At 42.5% G+C, this 25,555-nt stretch overlaps 1 protein-coding gene across 1 annotated transcript; it reads right to left on the minus strand.

The window, feature by feature from the left end:
- Positions 1–860: 860 nt before the first annotated feature.
- suds3 (SDS3 homolog, SIN3A corepressor complex component) lies at positions 861–25,190 on the minus strand. The gene is made up of 12 exons (XM_084321824.1): positions 25,074–25,190; positions 23,328–23,397; positions 22,791–22,846; positions 20,884–20,955; positions 19,587–19,606; positions 19,316–19,472; positions 17,631–17,726; positions 17,066–17,127; positions 16,948–16,969; positions 16,690–16,795; positions 8,257–8,341; positions 861–4,345 (listed from the first exon to the last, which is right to left on the minus strand). Exons 1-12 carry the CDS (start codon positions 25,183–25,185, stop codon positions 4,247–4,249), a joined length of 957 nt encoding a protein of 318 aa, XP_084177950.1. The 5' UTR covers positions 25,186–25,190; the 3' UTR covers positions 861–4,246.
- Positions 25,191–25,555: the final 365 nt, after the last annotated feature.

Genomic DNA, 25,555 nt, shown 5'->3' on the forward strand with positions numbered 1-25,555 from the left:
ACCATCCAGGCTGCACCTCTTCATCAATGACCCTCTGGACGTCCCTGGTCAGGACTTGCCCCGGAAGCAGTGGACAACCCTCAACCGCCTGAGGACCGGCGTCGGATGCTACGGCACCTCAATGAAGAGGTGGGGCCTCAAGGACAGTGCCTCATGCGAGTGTGGAGCCCCTGCACAGACTGTGGAACATATCATCACCAGTTGCCCCAAACACCAGCCACCGTATGGAGAACGCGGTCTGATGGAACTGGACGATGAAACGTTGGCCTGGCTTGCCTCAACGGAGCTGCAGGTCTAAAGACACACGCCAGAAGAAGAAGTACTATACATCACCAGTAATCAGTACTATACATCACCAGTAATACGTACCCTATACATCACCAGTAATCAGTACCATATACATCAATTCACCAGTAATACGTACCCTATACATCACCAGTAATCAGTACCATATACATCAATTCACCAGTAATACGTACCCTATACATCACCAGTAATCAGTACCATATACATCAATTCACCAGTAATCAGTATCATATACACCAGTTCACCAGTACCATATACATCACCAGTAATCAGTACCATATACATCAACAGTAATCTGCACAATATACATTACTAGTAACTAATTGGGAGGGCAGAATGATATACTGTAGAGTCCAGAAGTGTGTAAGCATGTGGGTGGTGGCAGCCACACACCTATGAATCATACTTCATGAAATATTGCTTCAACAATAATTTTCCTGCAAAACATAGGAAAGCTAGTTCCTGTTAGATAAGGACAGTTCGTCTGCCCAGTGTGTTTTTGTGATGAATACAATTTGAAAATATGTCTTATATACAAAGTAAAGGAAGTAATAAAAGGCAGAAAACAGCTTTAATAAGTGGAACACACAACAAATCAACATACAGCAAACCTCATCTCCCATGTGCAAATACTGTTGAGCCAAACCAGATCATCCACTTATGGATCAGTACACATTTAATGACAATAAAGATACAAAATCTAAACATTAAAAAAAAAAAATTCAAATAAAGAAATTGAAGGTTAACACATTGGTTCCTCAGACACATTATCAGATGTAGTAAATGTATGAAATGTAGCATCCATTACTTAAATTAAAGGTCACATATTATGAAAAAATTACCGTTTCCGTGCTTGTGCACATACATTTGCGTCTCTGATGGTCCTACCAACACAAACTGTGAAATAAGACAACCCAGTCGGATTTTCACACAGCCCGTTTGCACAAGCCTTTCAGATTTGCCTTTCCCTCCTACGTGAAGTGGAGTGGGCCGTCTTTAACTTCTGTGTGTTTTCCAAGATGGTGGCTTGCTTGTAAAAATTCCTTTTCCACCTAAACGGTTCACTAAAATAAGTTCGACAACATTTGACACCAGAAATAGGATATGGAATTGCTGGATCTTAATACATATTTGATCTGCAACTCCTAGTTTGACAGTTTGATCTGAATTCCAAAGAGCATTGGCTGTACGTGGGTTTATGGCAATCACGTCAAATCTGTCATTGAGTGACAGAACTAGCCAATGTGAAATGGTGGAACGAATGGAATTAACGTTACAAAAAATAAACACTTGTCTTTATCACTAGAATTTGTTAGTTTGTGTTAAACTAGTACAGGGGTTCACAGGCGCAAATAAAGACAAAGGCCCCAGCGTTATGCATTTCTGCTAGCTTGCCAATTTGAATGCCATCACCTGAGGCCATACAGCCAATGATCTTTGGTACAGTGTGAGAAACGTCTTGGCGTTTGCTATGTGACTCAACTGAAGAACGGACCCCGAACACATCCGTTACCTACACCGGAAGCCCTGCAGCTCCAGAGTGCAGCATGGGGGGAAACCACAGCCCATTTAACGCTGCAAACACAGAAACAGCCCATCCAGAACACGACTGAAACAGAGGGGTATAGAGGCATGCTAGAATGCATAATCTGAGTGAATTCTCAGCTAAAGAAAACTTTGAGGACATGTTTTGGAGACCTCAGAGACCTACAGTTAGAGTATAATACAGTATGTGACCTTTAATAACAGCGCTGTGCGGACATTATGGACAGTGTGGTTGCTATTACAAGAAAAGTAAACAATCTTCACTGAGCAGTAGAGAGGATGCCATCCGGTCATGGATATGAGCAATCTGCTTTTCGTTGAACTAGTCCTAATCCTTACCCAACATGTTTATAAACCTTAACCCTCAACCTCACTGAAGACATCACACCCCACCCTAAAATAGAGATAATCTTTTCTTTTTCTCTAAGAATTTTCTAAGAGAAAGTCAAGTTCAACAGAATGCATATTGTCTTCAAGCCATGACCATGCCATCCAAACTCCAACCACTTCCTTGTCCCTTCATCCTCAAGAGCCGATGCAATCTTAGGCAGATGGAAAGCAGCAACAATGTTTGACAAAAATACCAGAAACTCTATCAGAAAACTTGTTCAGTGGTTACAAATCAACAATAGACAGTCTTGTAGGTGACTTGGATGCAGCATCCATGGACAAAACTTAAAATGACCAAACCAGTCTAATTCTAACTTCTTGTCATTACCGGAGTTTGCCCTGGTCTTTAACTAAATGTTGTGTTTGTAGGTGTATACAGTGTGTTTTAGCTGATCTACGCTTAACATACTAAAACGCCATTCACAGTGCCATTGATGTTGAAAAGGGGTGGAAAATACTAATAGTAATATAATAATGAGACTTGAAAGTTGTTTTGAAAGTCACTAGACATAGGTAAATTACCTTTGCGAAAACCAAATACTGTACACTCTACTACAAGCCATTCAGATTTTTAATAGCTTGTAGTGGAGTAACACAATAACTTTAGCAAAAACATACAACTTAGAGGTTTTCACAAGGGTGAATTACCTATGCCTAGTGACTTTCAAAACTTTTTTGTCTACGGCGGCTAGGTGGCGCAGTGGGCAAGGCGCTCGCCACCAACGCAGGAGATGCTGGGTTCGAGCCCAGCTATCTGCGTTGCTACCAGCTTGGCTGGTCGTTCATACTAATACAATTGGCAGTATTAGGGGGTGGGAAGCTGGTGGGTGGGGATCGGACGTTGTGGACAGCGACTCCTACAGGTCGGTTGGTGCGCCTGCGCAGTAGAATCAGGAAGCGACGAGGGCGGCGTGTCCCTCCCACGCAGACCCTCGCCGCTGAGAGATCACGCTGTGCAGGTGAAAAGATGCGACGGCTGCCTCCTCAAGTACCGGAGGGGACACGTGATGCAAGGCTTCATCCACATTGCAGCCGGCTTGTGGGAGGCATGGCCTAACAACGTTCGAGACAGGGGAGGGTAGAATTGGACAATACGAAATTGGGGACGGGAGAAAAATAGAAAAATGGGGAGAAAAAGTAGACACAAAAAAAATACTTTTTTGTCTTACATTTTCCACCCCTTTTCAACATCAATGGGAGTGTGAATGGTATTTAGTAAGGTTAGCTGATATCAAACAACACTGCATATACACCTATGAACACAAAATCTGTTAAAAACGGGGGCTATCTTGGTAATGGTGAAATGTCAAAATTAGATTAGAATGGTCCTTCAACACATCTGGATTCAGCCCAGGACTCCTGCATGGAAAGCCAAACATCTACCCAGGACTCCTGTATGGAAAGCCAAACATCTATCGGTCAGCCAGAAGAACACCAACCCCCCCCCCCACACCAAAAATCCCTGCCTCTTGGCCGGGGGAGATAGTAGGCTTGCTGCCAGTAGGCTTTTGACGGGGGAGATAGTAGGCTTGCTACCAGTAGACTTCAGGCCAGCCTACTCTGCTATACAAGCACAGCCTTGTTCATAAGAAAATTATATTTTAGAAGGTCCAAATCCAACTGCATGGTGTAGACAAAGAGGAGATGTGATGGTATGCAACATCAGAATGTCCACGTGAGGAGCGAGGGAGAGAGAAAAAAAGACTGAGGTTGTGGCTACCTTGACTGTGAATCAACACAAAATGAAAAGATAATTCTTTAAATTAAAAAGTGTGTGTGAGAGTTCTGAGGTGTCCTCCCACCCTCTGGATTGTCGATCCCGATTGGCCAGGACAACAGGTCATAGTTTTAGAGGTATTCTCAGGCATGACAGTACGCACACACGTGTTTATGTCCCGCATGTGTGTTTATGATGATGGTGAGGAGGCCGCATGTCAAAATCAATGGAGAAGTAACTGACACAGGGAGGTTTACGGATGGATGGAGGGAGAGACGGGGCAATGTTTCACGCAGCCGACCGACGGCGGATGACAAACGCTCCTCTCTGTAGCTGCCCTAGGTAGATCCTCATCTTTGTGCTGTCGCTCGTCTTCCTCACCCAGATCTGAGGAAGGGGAACAAGAAAAGACCAGATTAAAAGAATCCTTCAATATGGTTATAGAGAGGATGAATTATGGATGTCTCGCTACCATCTGCCATTATTCTTTCTACCACACTCAGTTTATGAGAAAGCACCTTAACCGTAATAGTGGATCTGCGTTCAAGGTCACTAGTCGTCCCTAGTGATCCAATAGTGATCCAGGTCACTGCAGTGAAACTAATGCTTCATTTTGGATGGGATAACTAGGTTGCCCTCTTTCCTAAAACGCTGACCCCAAGGCAGCAAGCAACCCCTCCCCTGTGCTCTCATGTCCTGTACTAATGCCAAGTAATATCATCACGTTAGAAGTCCAATCATTTCCAAGTCAAATCAATTCAGGAAATGGGTCTCCCTCAAACAACTGAAACGCTTTTTGGAATGAGGTTTGTCCTATCCAACCTATAAATAAATATCTGAGAATGAATACTCAATCATTCGCAATTTAGTGAGCAAATTCTTTGTGTTCTACACATTGTATCTACATACTGAATTGGTTGATTGATCCATCTCAAGCTCCGCCCACTTTCCTTAATGCTCCAATCACAACTATGGCTTCAACTAATGAGTATTTTGATAGTCGATTGATATCGATTATTGAAACAATTAATCGATTAATTAGATAAAAAGAAAAAATTTATACAAAATGTATTCCTCGTGTTATTCCTTGTGCTATGCCTTGCTCTTCCAAACAACTTGCAAATTGACGATAATAAAAACAAACGTGAATGTAAGTATGCTATACATCAGGGCTATTCAACTGGCGGCCCGCGAGCCAGATCCGGCCCGCCAAGCAATTTGGACCGGCCCGCGGAAGATTTCCAAAAGAAAGAAAGCGCAAAGCGCTGGTAAAATAGCATGTTAAACATCGTCTGGGAAGGTAGGTGGCGCCGTGGCGGTATGTGCAGTGCCATGCACCCAAAAGACAGAAGAAAAAGAACGCTCTGAGCTCTCCTTCCTGCACGTGAAATCACGATTGGGTAAAGTTAGGCCAAAACATTACGGGTAGGCCAATCAGAGGCAGGATAGGGCGGGACTCCAGCTCCGCAAACCAGGAAGTGCAAATCAAAACAGACCACTGATGAATGAATGCAACCAGTCCGCGCGAAATGGCAGAGGGATTCGATGTTTCCAGGGCTGATGGCATTGATGAAGATGATGTCAATAACAATGGGTCTCATTCTCCAACGGACTTACGACAAAAAGGGCTTTCTCTTAGGGCCATTTGAGACCTTTTCGGGCAAGACATGAATATAGACAATATATTATAATATAATATTTATTATATATGTTTTATTGGGGCGGTTGGTGAATCCCAAAATCCTCCCGAAAAGGTCTCAAATGGCCCTAAGAGAAATCCCTTTTTGTCGTAAGTCCTTGGAGAATGAGACCCAATGCCTCTCCATGGCCCTATCTGGAATGAATGAATGGAAAAGATGAAGTTGTGGGATGCATGCAGCAGGCGCGGCGCATCTAAGGTAAGGGACAATAATAATGTTGTTGTTGTTTAAACTGCCGCCGTGCAGCATCAGGCATTGGGCTGTGTGGAAACTTGATCATAAAGTAAAAAAAATAATGCATAATGCATTTCAAACTAAACTAGTTCTTTTCTCATCTGATCTCACTGACTGAATGCTCCACTTTCCCACACTTTGTAACTTTGTCAAGTCATCAACAAGTAAAGTCAAGCCAAAAGTCACTCAATTAATGACAGATTTCATTGATAAATTGAGGGAAAACTTTGCAAGTCGATTTGATGAATTTGACATGCCCAGAGAATTGATGCATTTTGTAAGCAACCCATTTGCCAATGTAGCTGCTATTTCCACAAAAGGACAAGAGTTCCTTGCATCACTTCACATTGATGAAGGTCTCCTGCAACTTGAAATAATTGACATGCAAGCATCATCTGCTCTGAAGCAGGCACATGAGAATGAATCCACCACAACATTTTGGATAAAGTGTATTCATATCAACACATTCCCCAAAATAAAAACGCTGGCAATATCTGTGCTAACAATGTTTGGCTCAACATACACCTGTGAATCCAGTTTCTCTCACATGAATGCCATTAAAACAAGCAACCGTGCCTCCTTGACAAATGAGCATTTGCATCACTGTTTGCGGGTAGCCCTCACTTCCTATGAACTAGGGCTGGGCGATATGACCAAAAACGTTATTGCGATAAAATTATTAAATTATTTTCATATAATTCGATATCGATAATTATCGTCGATATGTCTGTCAAGTTTAATTAACTTCTTATGCTGCTGCGAATGTCTCAAGTCGAGTTGATGTCGTCATCAGTCCGCGCACGTTAGCAGTAGCCGACAAGCGGAGTATCTCATGACAATAAATATGACACTAAAACTCTCTTCCGCCACAATATATTGAAACGACGTCCACTGTATACCCCACACTACTTAAACGTGGCCTCAGAATTCAAAACAACACACATATTCGGCATGTAAATATATAAAACAGTGCCGTGCAAGCTAGTTATCCTAGCCAGCCTGTTGTTTATAAGCGGTGTATTCCATGACAATGTGCTAAATATGACACTAAAATACTCTCTTCCGCCACAATATATTGAAACGACGTCCACTGTATACCCCACACTACTTAAACGTGGCCTCAGAATTCAAAACACACATACTCGGCACGTAAATATATAAAACAACGCCGTGCAAGCTAATTAGCCTAGCAAGCCTTGTTGTTGAGTGAGTCCTAGTACCTCTGGGTCTCCTTCCGGATCTCGTTCGCTCTCGGCCATCTCCTTCACTGATTGGTTGTTAGCTGTTGTGCGTATGCACGTCATCACGTAACGTTGGTTGTTGTTAGTGAGTGTGCTGAGCCGAGGCTGAACGGAGCCAAGCTTGGAAATCGATATATCGAAACTTTGCGACCACGTTTCATGTTTATTTCGAGGAAATAATTTATCGCGATAGTTATCGTTATCGTTTTATCGCCCAGCCCATAGCCTCTTTCTCTGCCATTGCCCAGTCAAAGAAGTGCAATCTCTCTCATTAGATGTGTGTATGTAGGCTAGGCCTGTCTGCCCCCCACCCCCCTTGATGTTTGAGAGTTAAGAGTGGACAATAAGTGCTAATAAGATGCTGTGATTTGCTGTTGTTGCACAGACATGAAGCACTTTTTCATAAGCTCAGCTGCACTATAAATGTGTTTTTTGTTCAAGTGTTGATGTTAGAATGTTCAGATGCACATCGTGCACTTGTTTGTTTTTTATTTTATTTTTATATTGAAACGTTGAAGAGGAGATGTTGCAGTTGTTGCACAGTCATAAATGAAGCACTTTTTGCAGGAGATGTGGCACATAAATGAAGCACTTTTTTTGAAAAGTATACTACTTTTGCAATGTAGTTAAATAAAAGTTGTGAAAATGTGGTTGCGTGTTGTGTCAAGTGTACATATATTCATAGCACGGGGAGGCGCCGTGGCAGTCCGGCCCCTGGCCCCTTGGGTTTCTGACAATGTGGCCCCCTGAACAATTTAGTTGAATAGCCCTGCTATACATCAAGAGTGCAAAAATATAGTTTAAGAAATAATAATAAAAAAAAAATTTAAGTTCAGTTTGAAATTTGCTAAATGGTTTAAATAGTAATAAAGAAAAACCCAACATAAAAACAAACACTAGTCCTCTGCTACTCATAGATCTCCATCCAAAGCAAATGTATTTAGACTGCCAGTGCATGTACTATTGTCGTGATGGGCCATGGGCTATTTGGAGAGTTCTAGCATCAAGAATGTAAGTAGCCTACACCTCGGACAACCCTGAGCCCGTTGTTCCTCCTCCAGTGGCCAGCATCTCTCTCCCGTGTTTTGCATTAACACAGGGCATGGTATGGGAGGAGGCTCACCTCATTGGTGCCCACAGAACTGATGACACAGCTGATCTTGGTATTGTCCTTGGATTCCAGGTAGATGGCCTGGCTCTTGTGGTACCTGGCAAAAATTTATAAAAAAAAAAAAAACACACACACACACACTTAATTCAATATGTGTTGTGTACAGAGAGCGACCAGTGGAAAGTTATTAGTGCAGCCTGGAATTTAATTATATATAATTTCACCCACTTGAATAACATAGAATCCCCCTGAGATGACGCTGGCTAAATGAATAATCCAACAGCAGTGTCACAACAAAAAACCCTGTTCTTTGTTTCTCTAACCAGCACCAAACTGTCAGAGGATAGAATTGCCCAGAGGGAAGAGACTGACGAGCACAACATTTGGATCATTAATGAACCACCGTGAAGTAATGTGGTGCATTTCTCTCCCGGGGGTCTTTAAAGATTGCTTCCCCCCGCTACTACCTGCTCTACCTGGTCAGAGAGAGACCTGGCCTTAAAGACAGGGCTACTACCTGCTCTAGCACTGGTCAGAGAGAGACCTGGCCTTAAAGACAGGGCTACTACGTGCTCTAGCGCTGGTCAGAGAGAGAGACCTGGCCTTAAAGACAGGGCTACTACCTGTTCTAGCACTGGTCAGAGAGAGACCTGGCCTTAAAGACAGGGCTACTACGTGCTCTAGCGCTGGTCAGAGAGAGAGACCTGGCCTTAAAGACAGGGCTACTACCTGTTCTAGCACTGGTCAGAGAGAGACCTGGCCTTAAAGACAGGGCTACTACCTGCTCTAGCACTGGTCAGAGAGAGAGACCTGGCCTTAACTCATTCAGCGCCGGAGCTTAATCCGCGAGATGGCGCTAGAACGCCACCGCTTTAATCAATGGGGGGGGACTGCGAGATTTGCGAGTGCTTAAAATATATCTTAAATTATAGCTATGGGTCTAATACACCCGTCGATTATCAGGGAGTTGCTTCCAGTCAACATGTACAAAACCGATTGTTATTTCATCGGTACATTTCCGTTTCATACCGTTTTGAATACGAGTATAGTTTTGGTGATCTCTAGTAACCCCTAGGTAAAGATGAGTTAATAGCCCTTTAGTGGAATACACAAAACACGTTGTAATTTTTTCGCCCGATTATCAAATCATCCGAAATTAACGCTAGATCATCATTATTATCCTTCCTCATGCAAGAATGAAAAGAGCCCTGGACTGTGGAGCTCCCCCCCTCCTGCCACCAACGGCACACAGCCACCCTTACACACACAGAGACAGCGTCGATCGGGGTAGAAATAAATATCAGATCAACAATCAAATTTATTATAGTGTTCTTACCTTGTATCTGAAGAAATAATCCAATTATCTGATCGCCATTCCAAATACTGCTTGTGGAGGTTCGTACCACATTACCGACCGTTACACAATGACGGGCGGGCGGGGTTACTGTTCAATACCATCGTTGTTGAGGCCTACCTCGCCTGAGTATTTAAACCCTGCCTGCACAGCTCGGATCGTGCCAGAAAAGAATCTACTGGAGTGCAATACCAGCTGGAAGGCGTAGGCGGCGGTATTTGCCCTTTTGCAAGCTCAGACCCATTCCCAAACGATAACATCAGGCTGGATGGATAAAAGAAATAACGATTAAAACTCGACTATACTCGTGATTAGCGCTCAAGCGATGGCAAGTTAACCCGACTATCATCGTGACTGGCGCTGAATGAGTTAAAGACAGGGCCACTACCTGCTCTAGCACTGGTCAGAGAGAGAGAGACCTGGGCCCTCATTCATCAACGTGTTCTACGCACAGATCTGTGCTTACCCTGTGCGTACGATCATTTCTAAGCAAAGAGTGGGATTCATCAATTTCAACTTGACTTCGTGCTTACATCTACGCACAGTTCAGACCTGGCGTACCTAGCGCCCAGTGGTAGAATATATTATTACAACAAGGAAATGAGCTTCTGTGCATAATAACACTGGCATGTTCTGTACGAACCGTAGTTAATTATAGTTCATTGTAAAATAGCAACAGTAGTGTAATTATGGTCAAAACCCTATAAATAGCATTTGGAATAATAGATCTTTCTCTCAGAATGAATGCAGCATGGTTTATATAGCGTTATCGGAATATACAGGGTGTAGGCTACTGACTGACTGCGCTCCGCGTAGCTTGATTGATTGAAAAGTTTATTAACAGATTGCAGAATGGGTACAGTACAGTACAGCTCAGTACATACAATTGTTAATTGGGGATGCAGACCAACTTTCGTCCTGTTTACATCAGGGTCCCCCATTTTCAATTCATCATAAATCATAAAGCTCAACTCGTTATTATTTTGCGCACAGACCGCCGAAACACGGGAACGTTTTGATTATATTTAAAAGGCTTTACGTTAAACGAAACAAGTGGAATTTCGAAGCTGTAAGCAGAATAAGTCATATGAATATAGTGTTCTTCCCCCTTTTTACTGTACAAGAAAGAATAGAAAACGCATTGCAATGACACCATGCAGATAGTGGACAGACTATATGATGGGATTCAAGTTCGCGTTTTTGTTGCTCATAGGCATGCTGTCAGAGTATGATATCTTAATCAAACATTCTAGAACATTTGTAGTCACAGATCATGTCCTAATGGAACATAGGCTATGGCATGGATCGTGATATTGTGTGGACTGTTATTATTACTGTACACCGGTACCACCCATTGTGACAACAGCCTTGTGAGTCCCGCACACAAACATGATGGAATTCAAGTTCATGTATTGAAAGGCAGGCTATCATACATGCAGTGAGATTCATTGTTCTTGTATATGCTCTCGTATTATATTGTTTATATAGGCTACCCAATACTGACATCAAAATAGATTGTAGTATGCCTCTAGAAATCATATGCAGCAGGTAGAAAATTGACGGGAGATCCATCGCGATTTGGAATAGAATTGAGGAGAACTTTAATCCGTGGGTATTAATCAAACAACACGGGAAAAGGCAGTCATATTCCAGCGCGGTCTTTATTAGCCGACAACAAAATAGATGCCTCTAAAAATCATATAGCCAATCGAACACAACTAATAAAGGCATTCATATTACAGCACGGTTATAATGACACACAACCAACGCCAAACAGTGGTCAACGAACGGTCTTTATTAGTATTTTGAGCTGTCCAGGCAGAATTGCAGCAATGGTCTTAGGGAGCCGTTGATATCTGACATAACCGTTTACAAGTCCGCCTTTTATTTATCCCATAAATCATAATACGCGATAGTGTCTTCTTGGTTCGACAGCAGTGAACAATCTTCGTGGAGTTTCTCAGAGTCCCGCTCGGGTCAGTCCATTATTTCACATCCCATGGGGGGTGTTTCCTTATTTTCATGACCATATATGGATAATCATGCACGAGCATTGACGGTAGAACAAAGTGGTATTCATCAACACGGAGGAGCATAGAGCCTGCTTACGCACCGTGTGATGAATCCCGACTTCCCTGTGCGTACACTAGTTCTACATTCCGTGCTTACGTGTGGAAATAGAAATGTTCTACGCACACTATTGATGAATGAGGGCCCTGGCCTTAAAGACAGGGCCACTACCTGCTGCACTGGTCAGAGAGAGAGACCAGGGCCCTCATTTATCAAGTTTTCTTAGAAAGTATTCTATTTTCGTTCTTAAGCACAGAATTTAGAATGTGTGCACGCACAAAAAAAACGGGATTTATCACACGTGCGTACACAGGTCCTACGCACACCTGTCTTGATAAATATCACCTTGCTCCTAAGCTGGAGCTTGTGCACCGTTTTAAGTATTTGCATACCAGAACCGCCCCGATTAACCATATACGGTAATGGGCCACCCCCATGAAATGTGGAAAAGTGGACTAAGCCGAGGGAAGCGTGTTGTACATGGTGACGTCGGATATTATATCTATTAACTTCCTAAAAGACCATTGCTGCCTGGACACCGCAAACACTAATAAAGACCATTAACCACTGTTTTGCCGTTGCCCGTTGGTGTCATTAATGCATGCTGGAATAAGAATGCATTTCTTCATTTATTTTTAATATTAATAATTATTATTATATTACAATAAAAGACAGCTCAGTCTTTTAATACACACATATATTGTACAGTAACGTCAAATAAATACGTACAGTCCCCGCTGAAATAAAGGTTCTGCACACACGTACCAGCAGTGATCTACAGCATAAAAGATAGCCACTTTATATACTATTCTGGGTAGATAATTAATCTGTATCGCAACAGAGTCACGGATCTGGTCGGGGCAGGTAGCATTATGTCGGGAAAATCTTTATGAAATAAACAAATGTGAATTAAATAATTTAAAATTAAGTTTAGTATATTAAATCGTTTTTTTAAGCTTTCTGAGTAGATAATTAATCTGTATCACAACAGAGTCACGGATCTGGTCGGGGCAGGTAGCATTATGTCGGGAAAATCTTTATGAAATAAACAAATGTGAATTAAAGAATTTAAAACGAAGTTTAGCATATTAAATCGTTTTATAAGCTTATAGCTTTTTTCGTGCTGATTTGAGAAGGGTCCAGCTGCAGAGCCGGAGAGCAACGCTCTCAGGGCCAAGATAGCACTTATACTATTTTGAGAGAGACAGCAGAGAGACAGACAGCAGAGAGACAGACAGACAGACCTTATAAATAAATTTGATTTGATTTGACAGACACTGTTCCACAGTGTGTGTGTGTGTGTGTGTGTGTGTGTGTGTGTGTGTGTGCGTGTGACTACTAGTCTCCTAGTAGAGACTCAGCGTCTCCCCCCCCCCCTCTGGACCACCTCCTAGTAGAGACTCCCCCCCCCCCCCCCCCCCTGGACCACCTCCTAGTCTCTAGGAAGAAGACGAAGATGAGGATTAATGACTTGACTTTTCTGGTTACAGCCGTGTACTGCAGTGAAAGGGTTAAGTTTTGCTTGCGGTGGTTGCAATTCCCCCTCCTCATTGCAGCCGGTCGTACAGTCTCTACTAGGAGGTGGTCCAGAGGGGGGGGGGGGGGGGGGGGAGTCTCTACTAGGAGGTGGTCCAGAGCGGGGGGGGGGGGGGGGGGGTCTCTACTAGGAGGTGGTCCAGAGGGGGGGGGGAGTCTCTACTAGGAGACTAGTAGTCACACACACACACACACTGGAACAGTGTCTGTCTGTCTGTCTGTCTCTCTGTTGTCTGTCTCTCCGGCTCTGCAGCTGGACCCTTCTCAAATAAGCACGGAAAAGCTTTTAAGCTTATAGCTCCAATTTGGGTCCCAAATTGCAGTACAAATGAAGGAGGTGTCTCGGGTAGTGGACTCTAGTTAATATTATGTTCTCTCTGCAATTAGACTGCCCGTCATTCATTCATTCATCCCTATCTGATGCTATCTCTGAAAACAGTTCCTGCGAGCGCAGTCAGTGCATCCGATAACGCTATATATAAACCATATGCTGCATTCATTCGGAGAGAAAGACCTATTCCACATGCTATTTAGGGTTTGATAATAATTACACTACTATCGCTATTTCACAATGAACTATAATGAATTACGGGGGTCATACAGAACACGTCAGTCAAGCTTATTTCCACGTTGAAACTAATGCATGCAACTGATGAGAGCTATGCCGTCCGTCTGCAGTCCCCATATTCTACCGCTGGGTGCCACATACGCATGGTCCGACCTGTGCTTAAATATACGCACAAAGTCAAGCACAAGTTCAAATTGATAAATCCCACACTTTGCGTAGAAATGGTCGTACACACGGGTTAAGCACATATCTGTGCGTACGCAACGTTGATGAATGAGGGCCCTGGTCTTAAAGACAGGGCCGGCTCCCTCACCTCACCTTCTTTACAAATCAGAGGCCGATATCACCAAGGAGCACATTTCACAAAAGGCATATAAATTAGGGATGCACAATATTGATTTTTTGACACGATAACTTTATGCTCCTCAAGCCGATAGCGATATTTATTGTATTATAATCTTTTTTTTTAAATGTATATATATATATTTTTTGGATCAAATTTTCTTTGTATTTATAAGCTCCGACGTCATCGGTACTGCTATCTGTACTCGAGAAATTATGTTTTTTTTTTTGAGGAATTTAAACGTCGCAAACTAATCTTGTTGGCCGTTTTCTATATCTCTCCTGCCTCGGTGTCTCTGCCTGCGCGAGGAGCGGGCTGTTTTCTCTCTCTCACACTCTCTCTCTCTCTCTCTCTCTCTCTCGCGCGCGCACACACACACACACACACACACACACACACACGGGTGCTGCCGAGTACAGACAGCTCTGCTCTCATCATGACGGACAGAACGAACGTTCAAAAGTCTGGGTCTATTTTACTAAAGTCGATGCTGACAACGCTTGTTGCCACAAGTGCAACAAGACATTTGCCAGTAATGTATAAGCGCTGGTACTTGTCAATGTGGCTGGCGGGGAGCTAACGTTATTAGCCTGAGCTCCGAGTAGAATAATGGCCGACAATCCGGAGGTAAATAAACGAACGAGAGCTTCTGATTGGTGGTAAGAAGAAGAGGTGGGTGCAAGCGGTGGGACGTAATTGGCAGATCGACTGTCTGCCTCCGAATGTAACGTGACTACGTCACAGCCAAGAAAGGGAGCGCTGGATTTGTGAAAAACTCCGTTCCTAAACCACACGCTGTCAGTCGTACCACAGTACTGGCAAAACGGGAGGAGGCTATAATAAAAACAAGCGCCCTTCATCCAAATCAACCCACACCGGATTTCTTTTAACCAAAAAAGTTATTATATATTATCGGAGCTATCAATAACGTTATCGGGTTTATCGGGATGACGTCATAATTGCTGATATCGGCCCGATAATTATCGGCCCGATAATTATCGTGCATCCCTAATATAAATGGGTGCATGTCCCACTCTGGGCTCTGCTCCTGCATTACAGTGGAATCACAGCACCGTATTGACTTCAGTCACCGTCTTTGAATGTGATTTTCCTATGGTGGCTGCTAGTGGCAAACTGTCACTTTTCCCTTCTTTGATTTCAAGTATAAAACATTACTATAGACCGGATTCCACATTCTAGAAAGAAGAATACCCACTAAAATTGTTTCAAAGGTTTTGAAGACCTATACTGTAGCACCAAACCTATCAAGCCTCACATTAACCCATTCAGTCGCTCCAAGTTGTATATTAGTATTACTCTGTGGCCATCTAGTGGCCAACAGCCATACTACAAGCCCCCCACAACCACCCAGTTGAACTTACTATAAACCCAATTACTGTTACGGATTTTCTATGTATTACCACAAAGATATTTACCAGAGTGGCATTTGGAGAGGTTTACGCTACTACTGAACATTTTCACAACCCTGGTTCACGGTCACTTCAGGCTTTGCACACTACACCACTTTATAACCTTGGGCCAAGTCTGTGTTCTTGCAATGCTTATTTTATGCTATTCATTCCATTAGGTAATACACTAGTGCACTACTGGACACCCACTGCAATGCGTTCTAAACCCAGGTAGTTATTTTTGTGACTCTGACCTGAAATTTGATGAACAGGTCCTGCTTCGCCCTCGATGGCGGGCCAATATGATATTAATAAGTTAGAAGTTATTCATGCCTTTATCTCCTCTCATTTAGATGACTGCAACTCTCTATTCTTGCCTCAAACATATCTCACGTCTCTACAACAACCCAGCGGGAATTCTAATGGGTACAGAAATATGTAGCGTTAGTCACATCAGTCCTACTTTAGCATCTCTTCCTTGTTTGTCTGTTAGTTTTAGAAGATTTTTAAACGTTACTAATTACTTTTTAAAGCACAGCTGGGGCGAAGCCTCTAGTTACATGTCTGATCTCTTAACCCCATAATGAGCCCGTCGAGACTCGGAACCCTGGCTGGGGCCTCCTAAATGTGGTGGGTCTTTTGCCATTAGGGTGCCCAGGCTTTGGAATGATCTACCTGAGGACCTGAGGCTTGCAGAATCAGTATTTGTCTTTATGTGATTGAATTAATTACATATTACATATTGTTTTATTTTCTCTGCTCTGTTCCTGTTCCATTGTTAATGGTTCTTAATTATATTTATAATTTTATTTTAGGGATGTCCGATATCATCGGCCGACCGATATTATCGGCCGATATCGGCAGTAAAATGTGATATCGGAAAATATCGGTATCGGTTTAAAAACAAAAAAAAACAATAACAATATTTGTTATATATATCCAGTGAAATTATTAGTTACCTGAAATTATTAAGTTTTTTGGACGGGGAAACCCTGCATATATCGGTATCGGTTGATATCGGTATCGGAAATTAAGAGTTGGACAATATCGGAATATCGGTATCGGTAAAAAAGCCAATATCGAGCATCCCTATTTTATTTGAAAATGTTTAGCACAATGGCTGCTTTTATTTTTAATTGTTAAAGCACGCATTGTTTTAACATACCATCTTTTGTCATAGTAGAGTTTACCCTCTTCGATGCGGGCCTCGTAGCGCTGCGAGGGGTTCTCCATGGGCGTGGCGGGGAGGTGCTCTGGAGAGGAGGGGGACACTGGTGGGGGAACAGGTGGGTTTAAACACCTTGATCAGTATGGTCATGTAAAACCTGCTGGCAATCAATGTTCAAAATATGGATACAGCAATTTAATGTTTTTGCAATATGCACAACCAATTGGAAACGGAATTGTGGAAATGTCGACATACCTGGACGCTTTGGTGACTTTAACTGTGAAAAAGACACACATATATATTTTTCCTAATCAAGATAAAAATATGTTAAACAAAGGCAAGGATAAATGTGATCATTTGGGTAAACATTTACCTTGTTCAGTGTTCTCAGATCTTCCAGGATCTGTTCGTCTGTTAGCAAATAATTTAACTGCGGTGAGGCGAGTTAAGGAAAGCAATGTAAAACACGTTGTTGCGTAATTCTTACTATGGTTTACAAATGATCTATTACTGGATAACAGAACGAACATGCGTGCAGATCATCACATTAAAAGGCCCAATCTTGACTTAATTATATTTACCATATAAATGGAGGGTATTCACATTTTTGAAGAGCTTGTTTTGCACATGGCAACTTGCAGAACATTGACAACCCATCATAAATCAGAACAATGCGTAGGACTGTTTTACACCAATATTTGCAAATATTACCAATGTAAAGAAAAACTGTGCAGACGCCCAAATACAATTTAAAAACAAATTACGCTTCGTCTTTAGTGTTAGTCCTTGTATCGAGAGCTCATACAATCAGCTAGAGAAGGAAAGCATGTCTCCATTCCCATTGTTGGTGGCTGGGCTACCCATTTGTTCACACTTGGATCACAGACTGAGCCTTTAAGCAACATACTGCACAGAGGCAGTGTGTAAGTAAAGGATATCTGGTGCCGGTTTTCTCCGTTTGTCTGGTATGGGCACTGGATCATTGGGCCGTCTTCTTAGCTTCCTGGTCATAATAGGTTTCACTTCCATGGAATCTATGTAAGACAGAGAGAATTAGTGGTTTAATAAATTAATCAATGCATGGTGACACATCGATATGAATGTAGAAATAAAACCTCTGTCAATGTGTAAAACTGGAATGCAAATTTGTCAAAATTACTTACACCGTTATACGATGGAAATATAAATATAATGTTGTGTGTGAACTAATAACTTGGTGCAAGGTTTTAACTGCAGACATTCAATTAAATCATTCCTGTCATATTTGTATACCTTTTACACTTTAAAAAAGTACAGTATGGGGCGGCTAAGTGGCGCAGTGGGGGCGGCTAAGTGGCGCAGTGGGCAAGGCACTCGCCACTAGTGCAGGAGATGCTGGGTTCGAGCCCAGCTCTCTGCATTGCTACCAGCTTGGCTGGTCGTTCATACTAACACAATTGGCAGTGTTAGGGGTGGGAAAGCTGGTGGGTGGGTCCTGGTCGTTGTAAACAGCGACTCCTACAGTTCGGTCGGGGGGCCTGCTCAGCGAGGAAAGGATCTAAGGGGGGTAGTGTGATCCTTCCACACGTTACACCCTCTCAGTGAGTCCACGCTGCCAGGTGAAAAGAAGCGGTTGATTGGCTACACCTGTGTCGGAGGAAGCATGCGATAGCCTCCACTCTCCCAGACCGACCGTAGGGGGTAGGTGCGCAGCGACCAGGAAGGGGATTGGGAATTGGCATAAGGAATTGGCATAACGACTAACATTGGGATGGGAGAAAACGGAGGGAAAAGGAGGGGGAAAAAGATAAAAAAAAAAAAAGAACAGTATGGAAACTGATTGAATAGTAAATATAATATTTATGACGCATCGAAACATTTGCTAAATAATCCAAATAAAATCTAGCTGTTGTTGGAGTGAATCTTTATGCCTCCAAGCCTCCAATTAATTAATGAATTCATGTTTATGTTTATTGTGAGGGATCTATGGTGCTGAATTTCCCTCAAGATTAATAAAGTACCTTTATTCTATTCTAGGACTAGAGGAGAGTGGTGGTTTTCTTTGTTAAAAGAATGGTAAATGCCATGCGATGAGGGGTGAAAAGAAAAAGATTTGGGAAAAGATTTGGAAATTGTAACATGTCGGCACGGGAAGAGCGTTCCTGAACAGTGCAATCGTTTGACTGACGGGAGGAAAAACTAAAATAGTACCACAGAAATATATCCGCGATGCACAGCGTAAAATAAATATATCTCTGTGACACAGCATGAAAGCCAATCAATCACTACCCCCCCCAAAATTAATTAATTAATTAATAAAAAATTAAAACAGTGAATATTTGGGTGAGAATTGCAATTTGCATAAATGACAATTCAAAAGGGGGAAGAAAGATCTCTATGCATCTAAAAGCGAGCCATTTTAATTGGCAAGCTCATTATTATCCAAGTCGAAAGTCTTCCAAGTTGCTCCTCTCCTCCTAAAATAAATAAACACATAGCCAGAAGAAAAACTCTCATGCGGCCGACAGTGGAAGAATAAATATGCTCTGCTCATCTCAGCCCCCCCCCCCCCCCCCGCCCCCCATTATTTTCATCCCTCTCTTTCAGAGCGAGTCCCTGACTCGTCTTGCTCTGGATCCCCTACCGCCTGTCAGCTCCATTGTTAATTTCTCGTTCTCAATCATCTTCTTTTTTTCCTCCAGCTCAGCAATTAGGTTTTCCTTCAGCTCGACCTTCTTATCGTCAAACTCCTTCACTGCCGCTTTCTTCTCTTTGATGTAGCTCCTCTCCACCTGTTCTGTCTGCAGGAGAGATTGAAAGAGCCCGAGAAGAGAAGAATGTTCACCCTGAAAAAAGTCAACCAAAATGTCAATGTTGCATGAATCGCAACAGTCAATGATATCAAACATGCTTACCTCAAGCTGGAGAAAGAGATCTGCAGAGGCAAGGAAGCAAACAGAAGTGTTTAGGTTAACAAAATGACAACTCACTGTCATCACATTTACTGCAGCTCATGTAGCACTTGTGTTAATAACAGTAACAGCTATTTGCCACAGGCACAGTTCTAGGTTCGAATGCGACAAGGAGTAATATGCACAATTAAAAGAATAGTAGACCAGAGGCAGAGTTATAACAATAACCGGTGTTTTAATTAAAAGCGCGCTAGATAAACAGTAATAATACATACGTACGTACGTAAAGTACAACTTATGCTTTGAAGTATCCCTTTTAGATTAGGTCAGTAACCTCTCCTTGCGGGAGGGTTAGGTCGATATCAAGGCCTAGGTCGATTGGATCAACACATTGGGGTTCGTTCAGACGTCTCTGAGGTTATCATCAGTAACTCTATATTAGTGTATCAGGGAATGCAAATACCTTATTAGGTGAATTGGCCCTTTACTCTCGTTTTCTTTACAGGAAGTGATTCGGCTATTACCGAGATGTCATCTAGAAGGTTCTATTATGACGTCACCACAAACAGTCTAGAAGGTTCTATGTTCTAGAAGGTTCTATTATAACATCATACAATGGTAGCATTTACCCTCTAATTCTTATAGGAGAATATCTGTATCCATATATCAAGTTAAATCAAATCAAATACAAAATACAATATCAAAATAACACAAGATGAACGGTTGGTTCCAGTCGGTTGGTTAGTCCGGTCCGTCTGGGTGATGTTGCTGGTTCGGAGGTCGAGGAGAAAGAGAACTGGCTTCTTGAGAGCTAGCTGTATTTATATGAAACCAAGATGTTCCGGAACGTTCTATATGACATCATAGGATGACATCACAAAGGTTCCAGAACCTTCTATCATGACATCATACGCTGGTTTACATTCTATATACAGGAAGTGGGACCTCATGGTAAAACAGGAAGTGGTAGCTCAGAGATAAACAGGAACTATTTATGTTCCGTTGATAATTATGAATCTGAACCCTGGGTTACAGTCTCCCCTTCTATCCTAATGCACGTCCCTGTGCATATTATCCCAGGACTACATTATCACAATCCTATGGGGTTTTGGGGAGTCTGGGCCTAGAATGTTTTACTGTCTAGAAAGTTCTTACCTACTAACATTAACTATTTATGTTCCTATGCTAGTTATGAATCTGGACCCTGGGTTACACTCACTTTTGCGAATGTGCATCACTACAGGCTGCCTTCAGGACTCGAGTGAAACACAAAGTAATCTCTCCACATTATACAACTTGCCTGCATTGCGGAGTCTTTCTTTGTATTGCTGGTCCAGCTTTTTCATTCTCTTTTGATACTCCTGCAATGTACCTACAAATAGAAAACTCTCATTATAATATGTCAACTAAGCACAAGCTGACATATGTACAATGAATACCATTATAGGTTAGGTTAAGCGCTGTAGTTTACCAGTATGTCTTGTGGTCCGACGAAGACCGAACACCCGTCGGGATGCTTTGAACACATGTGTACTACAGTCATAGACTCTCTGTAACTGCCTCCGTGTTCAAGTTTAAGTTTAAGTATGATGTCATAATAGAACCGGCTAGAACAGGCTAGAACATTAGCTCTGTCATCAACATTCTGGAACGTTCGTGATTCGTGATGTCACAGCTGAACATTCTAGAACCGCTCGCATCCCTCTATATACATGAACGCTTCGGCATAAACAGTCCTTTCGGGTAGCAGCCACAAGAAGAATCTGCTACAGTCCCTAATTTCCTCTCGTATTGCATGCAGCCAATAAGGTACGTTTTGGGGTCGTAAATGTGTGTCGTATGTGTAGGCCCAGGCCATGTAGCTCAGGTGCTAGCTAAAGGCTTGCTAAGCATCAAGGATTGATGTTAAGTTCATTGGGTTAACAACATGGCAAAGACATGTGCCACTCCGAGACAAGTAGAGATAATATGGATGTATGTTGTTATGGTTTGATCTGTGATTTATTGTATTTCATGTATGTGTTCACAGTTCGGATTGAAATAAATCCAATCAGTAATATCAAGAACGTGTGCCGTCATCATTGCAGTAGAGGAAGTTACACTCTCTTTGAGTGTGATTGTAATACACCTAGACACTTAGCTAATTACAATGAGCTACCGGTAACTATTTGCTAACTTATGGGCCCATCTGAAAATAAAGGCTATATTACACAGAGTTGTCTTACTACACGTTTCTTGCGGGTCTCAAACTGTTATAACTTGTGTTGTTTTCAGCAGATCAGGACTAGAAGCATATGCAGCATGGTGGTGTAGTGGTTAACACTGTCGCCTCACAGCTAGAAGGTCCTGGGTTCGATTCCCGCTTGGGGATCAGGTTGCCGTGTCTGCTCCCGGCTGCCCTTGGGGGGGGAAGGACGACGGATGTGCATGCGTGTGTCACTGCATGACGACATTGTCAATGTGTGCAATGAATACAGACTTCTTCAAAGTCCAGTTTAATCTTAATCTTTCATTTAATTAATATGATTGAAGCCAAGTGGCTAGCTAGTCACTACTCACTAGAATGCTTGACTGTAGTTGGCAAGCTAATGTCAACTGATTTTTATTATTTAATGTTCCATTTGATACAACACAGCCTCAGAACCAAGTGGTAACGGCTAGTTAGCGACTAGCATGCTATGTATCCTGGCTTTGCTAACTACAGTCAAATGGTTGTATTTCATTAACTAAATAGCTCAATATATGCTTCTAGTCTAGACCTGCTGATAATTACATTATAAGTTATAACAATTTGTATTAAGACAACTTGGTGTAATATAGCCTTTATTTAGCTAACGATAGCTCTTTGTTATTAGCCAGCCAAGTGTCTAGGTCTAGTACAATATAGTCTAGGTCTAGTACAATCACAGATGAAAGAGGGTCTATGACCATAGTATGCACATGGAGAATCCTAACGGTGCTCATCTTCATCTGACCACAAGGCATGGGTATGCAGGCACCATTGTGGCATCTAGTCTCTCCCATCCAAAATATAGCACTCCCAAGATCAAATACAATGCAGAAAAAATGTCAAGACAAATAGAAATGGAGATTACTTGGAATTATGCATTTAAAAACTGAAATCCTGAAAAATCCCATCCCAAATGATGTGTGACTGGGTGTTGCAATCATAGATTCAGGGGGAAAAAACTAAATTCCCTTCATTACCTTCTTGTAATTGCTGCAATTGTCTTTTCAGGGAGGCCAATTTATCTTGATACATCCTGCAACGAAATCAAGTACACAATTACTTGGCCGGTAGACCCTCATGTATATGGCCAGTATACAGTCAGGGCTAACTCCATAGAGAAACCTTTAGGTCCAGAGATTGAAGGCGATGTGCAACGTAGATGCGATCAGTTTAAGTGTCTGGATTTGTGAGGTTATGAATTTACTCATGGTATTCTTGAAAATAAATTTGATCACTTTTAATCTCAATATATACTGATGAAAGCCAGTTGTCTTGAGTCAGCTTGTACAGACAGGAGCTTGACCCCATTGACTTTGTACTGGTTTGTGGCTAACGAGCTGGAGCTAGTATGAGGAACAGCGTGGAATATGTGTCAAGAAAAGGACTCCACCGATCAACAACATCATTGGTAAGTAGCAAATAGGGCAAGAGTTACAAAATAAAGAACTATCCCTTTAAGGTTAAACCTAGTACAATTGACAATAGCGCTGTGTCCTTGATGACAAGTTACTCACTGCTCTTTGATTTCCACATAATCATCCTCATCATGCTTGGCCAGGTCTGTTTCACTGGCATCCTCTGTATCTAAAACAAGAAGCAAGACAGACAAACGTTCAGAGTGTAACATTTCAAACCAGGTTGCAGATTTAAGGAGAGCAGTCTCCGTCTCCACCTGAAAGTTACATGCATTTGGGCAACCCCGGGGACCCAGGGTTACCCACTTCATCCATTGTGCATTATGCTGTTAACGTTAGCTTCGTGGCATGACGCTAACTAGCCGTGCCAACACAACAAGTTGACTCGACAGCAGACAAGTGTAGGGTGAAAGGGCCGTTCTTCTCCCGCATAATGTTCGCTCATCTGTTTATAGCCAAAGGGAAATATTGAAGTGTATCCTCCTGAGACATACCCATCCCAATACAACTGGCACTCCAATCGTTTCGTTGGATAAAACTAAGGTAACTGCTCATTAGGCAACGTTAGGTATGTAGCTGCTAACTTAGCACCACAGTTGACTTTAACGTTACCTTGGATGTCAAGCATTTTGCCGCATGGTGTGATTAACAAACACGGGCTGGTTGACTAGTCGTGCAGCACAGTCCAGTAGCTATAATTCAACTTACTGTTCGGCTCACAAGCTAACGGCACGACATGTACCGAGTGCGCGATATGCAAACTTACATTAGCCTCGTTTATTAGCACAAGCTAATGTTAACCTGCCATTAGTTCGTTACCTTACAGATCGAAACAGAAACGGCGAGGCCCAGTCGTTGCTACAAAGCTGACACGGCAGCTTTCGTTCTCAAGTTAATGGATCACATTAGCTAGCTAGCTCGGTTAATGTCATGTCAACTAGTCGAGTATAACGTTAGCGAGGTAACGCTAAAGCTAAGCAGAAGACGAGCCAACCCAGAGGTGGTGTGTAGTCTACATTAGCCGATTAGCTAACGTTAACCACCGGTAGCTAACCTTTCAACGCTGTCATCCCCCTCGCTTTCCTCGGTCTTTCTCACTCCCTGCGATTCCAACTCGGTCTCATTGAATGATGTGAAAAGGGCAGAGCAGCGCCGGACACAGCAGGGTTTAGCCTGTGACCTGGCACTGTGTTCCTAGCTAAGCTAACAGTGCTACGGTGCTGCTGGCTGGTCGGGTAGCGTTCTGCTCGAATCGACACCTTTTTTTAATCCGTTTGTTTGACCGAATTTGGATGTAACGTCTCGCTCGCAAAAGCCTGGTCAAAATCCGTGACAACGTCGGTCGATACTCGCGAACACTGCACCGTGTGTGAACGACACTTTAGTAGGCTGGTGGTGTTAACGCTAGCTGCCGACAGTCATCGTCGCTCTTCGGTGGTCATCAGGTGAAGTTAGCTTCGACTCTGCGGGTTCCAACTACTCCTTGGAACTCCACCGAATGCCATCAGCAAAGTGGGGGATGAGGGAGGTAATGTGTTCTTGTGTTAACTAGTTACTTACTTTGTTATCTCGTTCATACCGTTCGCTGCTTTTATGTCACACTTAACAGCTAAATAGTTTTTTTTAACGCCAGAGGCAGTGTAGGTAGAACACTTATATTTGTAAATTATTAATTTTTTTTAACATGAGAAAATAATGGGAGGTCAATATAACTTGCATTCTGTGTCGGCAATTGGTTAACGTTTGCCTGGGAGGTGCGATTGTGCTTCCATTCCATCCCACTCGCAGCGAGTAGACAGAGCCCGAGTATCAGGGAGCCTGCCAGCTAGTCGTCTAGTTCTCTACCTTCCTCTGAGTCTCTTCCCCTGAAGCTCCGATCATCGTCTTCATCCACACTATCAAGTTCTTCTTCGTCATTGTAGTAATCTACCATTGGTGATAGTAAAGTGGACGCCATTTGTGAATTTATAGAATGTAAACAAACGCAAAATAAACAATCGATTTGTGTTTTGCTGCTTGGAACAAAACAGCGCCTACAACTGTCCGGACCCGCGAGGATCAGGCCGTCTAACGGTGCGCCTGAGTGTATTGTACGTGTTACTGACGTGAAACATAAATGTTTTCAACAACAGTAAGAATATATTTTATACATATGTAATTCATCATTTTAATAAGTAATAATAGTGTCAATATTGTGCATACTACAACACCATTGAACGTAAAATGGAAACTGGCATATATTACGATATGCCGTGGACCGTGATCGCGTTTTCCAATATAATTAACGTGTATGGTTGCTTTGGGCTTCTCCTCTCTTGTTGCATTTT

This window comes from Notolepis coatsorum (assembly GCF_963971535.1).
Source record: "Notolepis coatsorum genome assembly, chromosome: 1".
Classification (NCBI taxonomy): Eukaryota; Metazoa; Chordata; class Actinopteri; order Aulopiformes; family Paralepididae; genus Notolepis; species Notolepis coatsorum.

What these genes read in the sequence shown, in the direction of transcription:
- suds3 (XM_084321824.1), bottom strand. Translation starts at nt 25,185, where the DNA reads ATGGCGTCCACTTTACTATCACCAATGGTAGATTACTACAATGACGAA. An exon ending in GGGAAGAGACTCAGAGGAAG is followed by an intron (nt 23,398 to 25,073) that starts GTAGAGAACTAG and finishes TTCTTGTTTTAG; the next exon opens with ATACAGAGGATGCCAGTGAA. An exon ending in ATCTGAGAACACTGAACAAG is followed by an intron (nt 16,970 to 17,065) that starts GTAAATGTTTAC and finishes TCTTTTTCACAG; the next exon opens with TTAAAGTCACCAAAGCGTCC.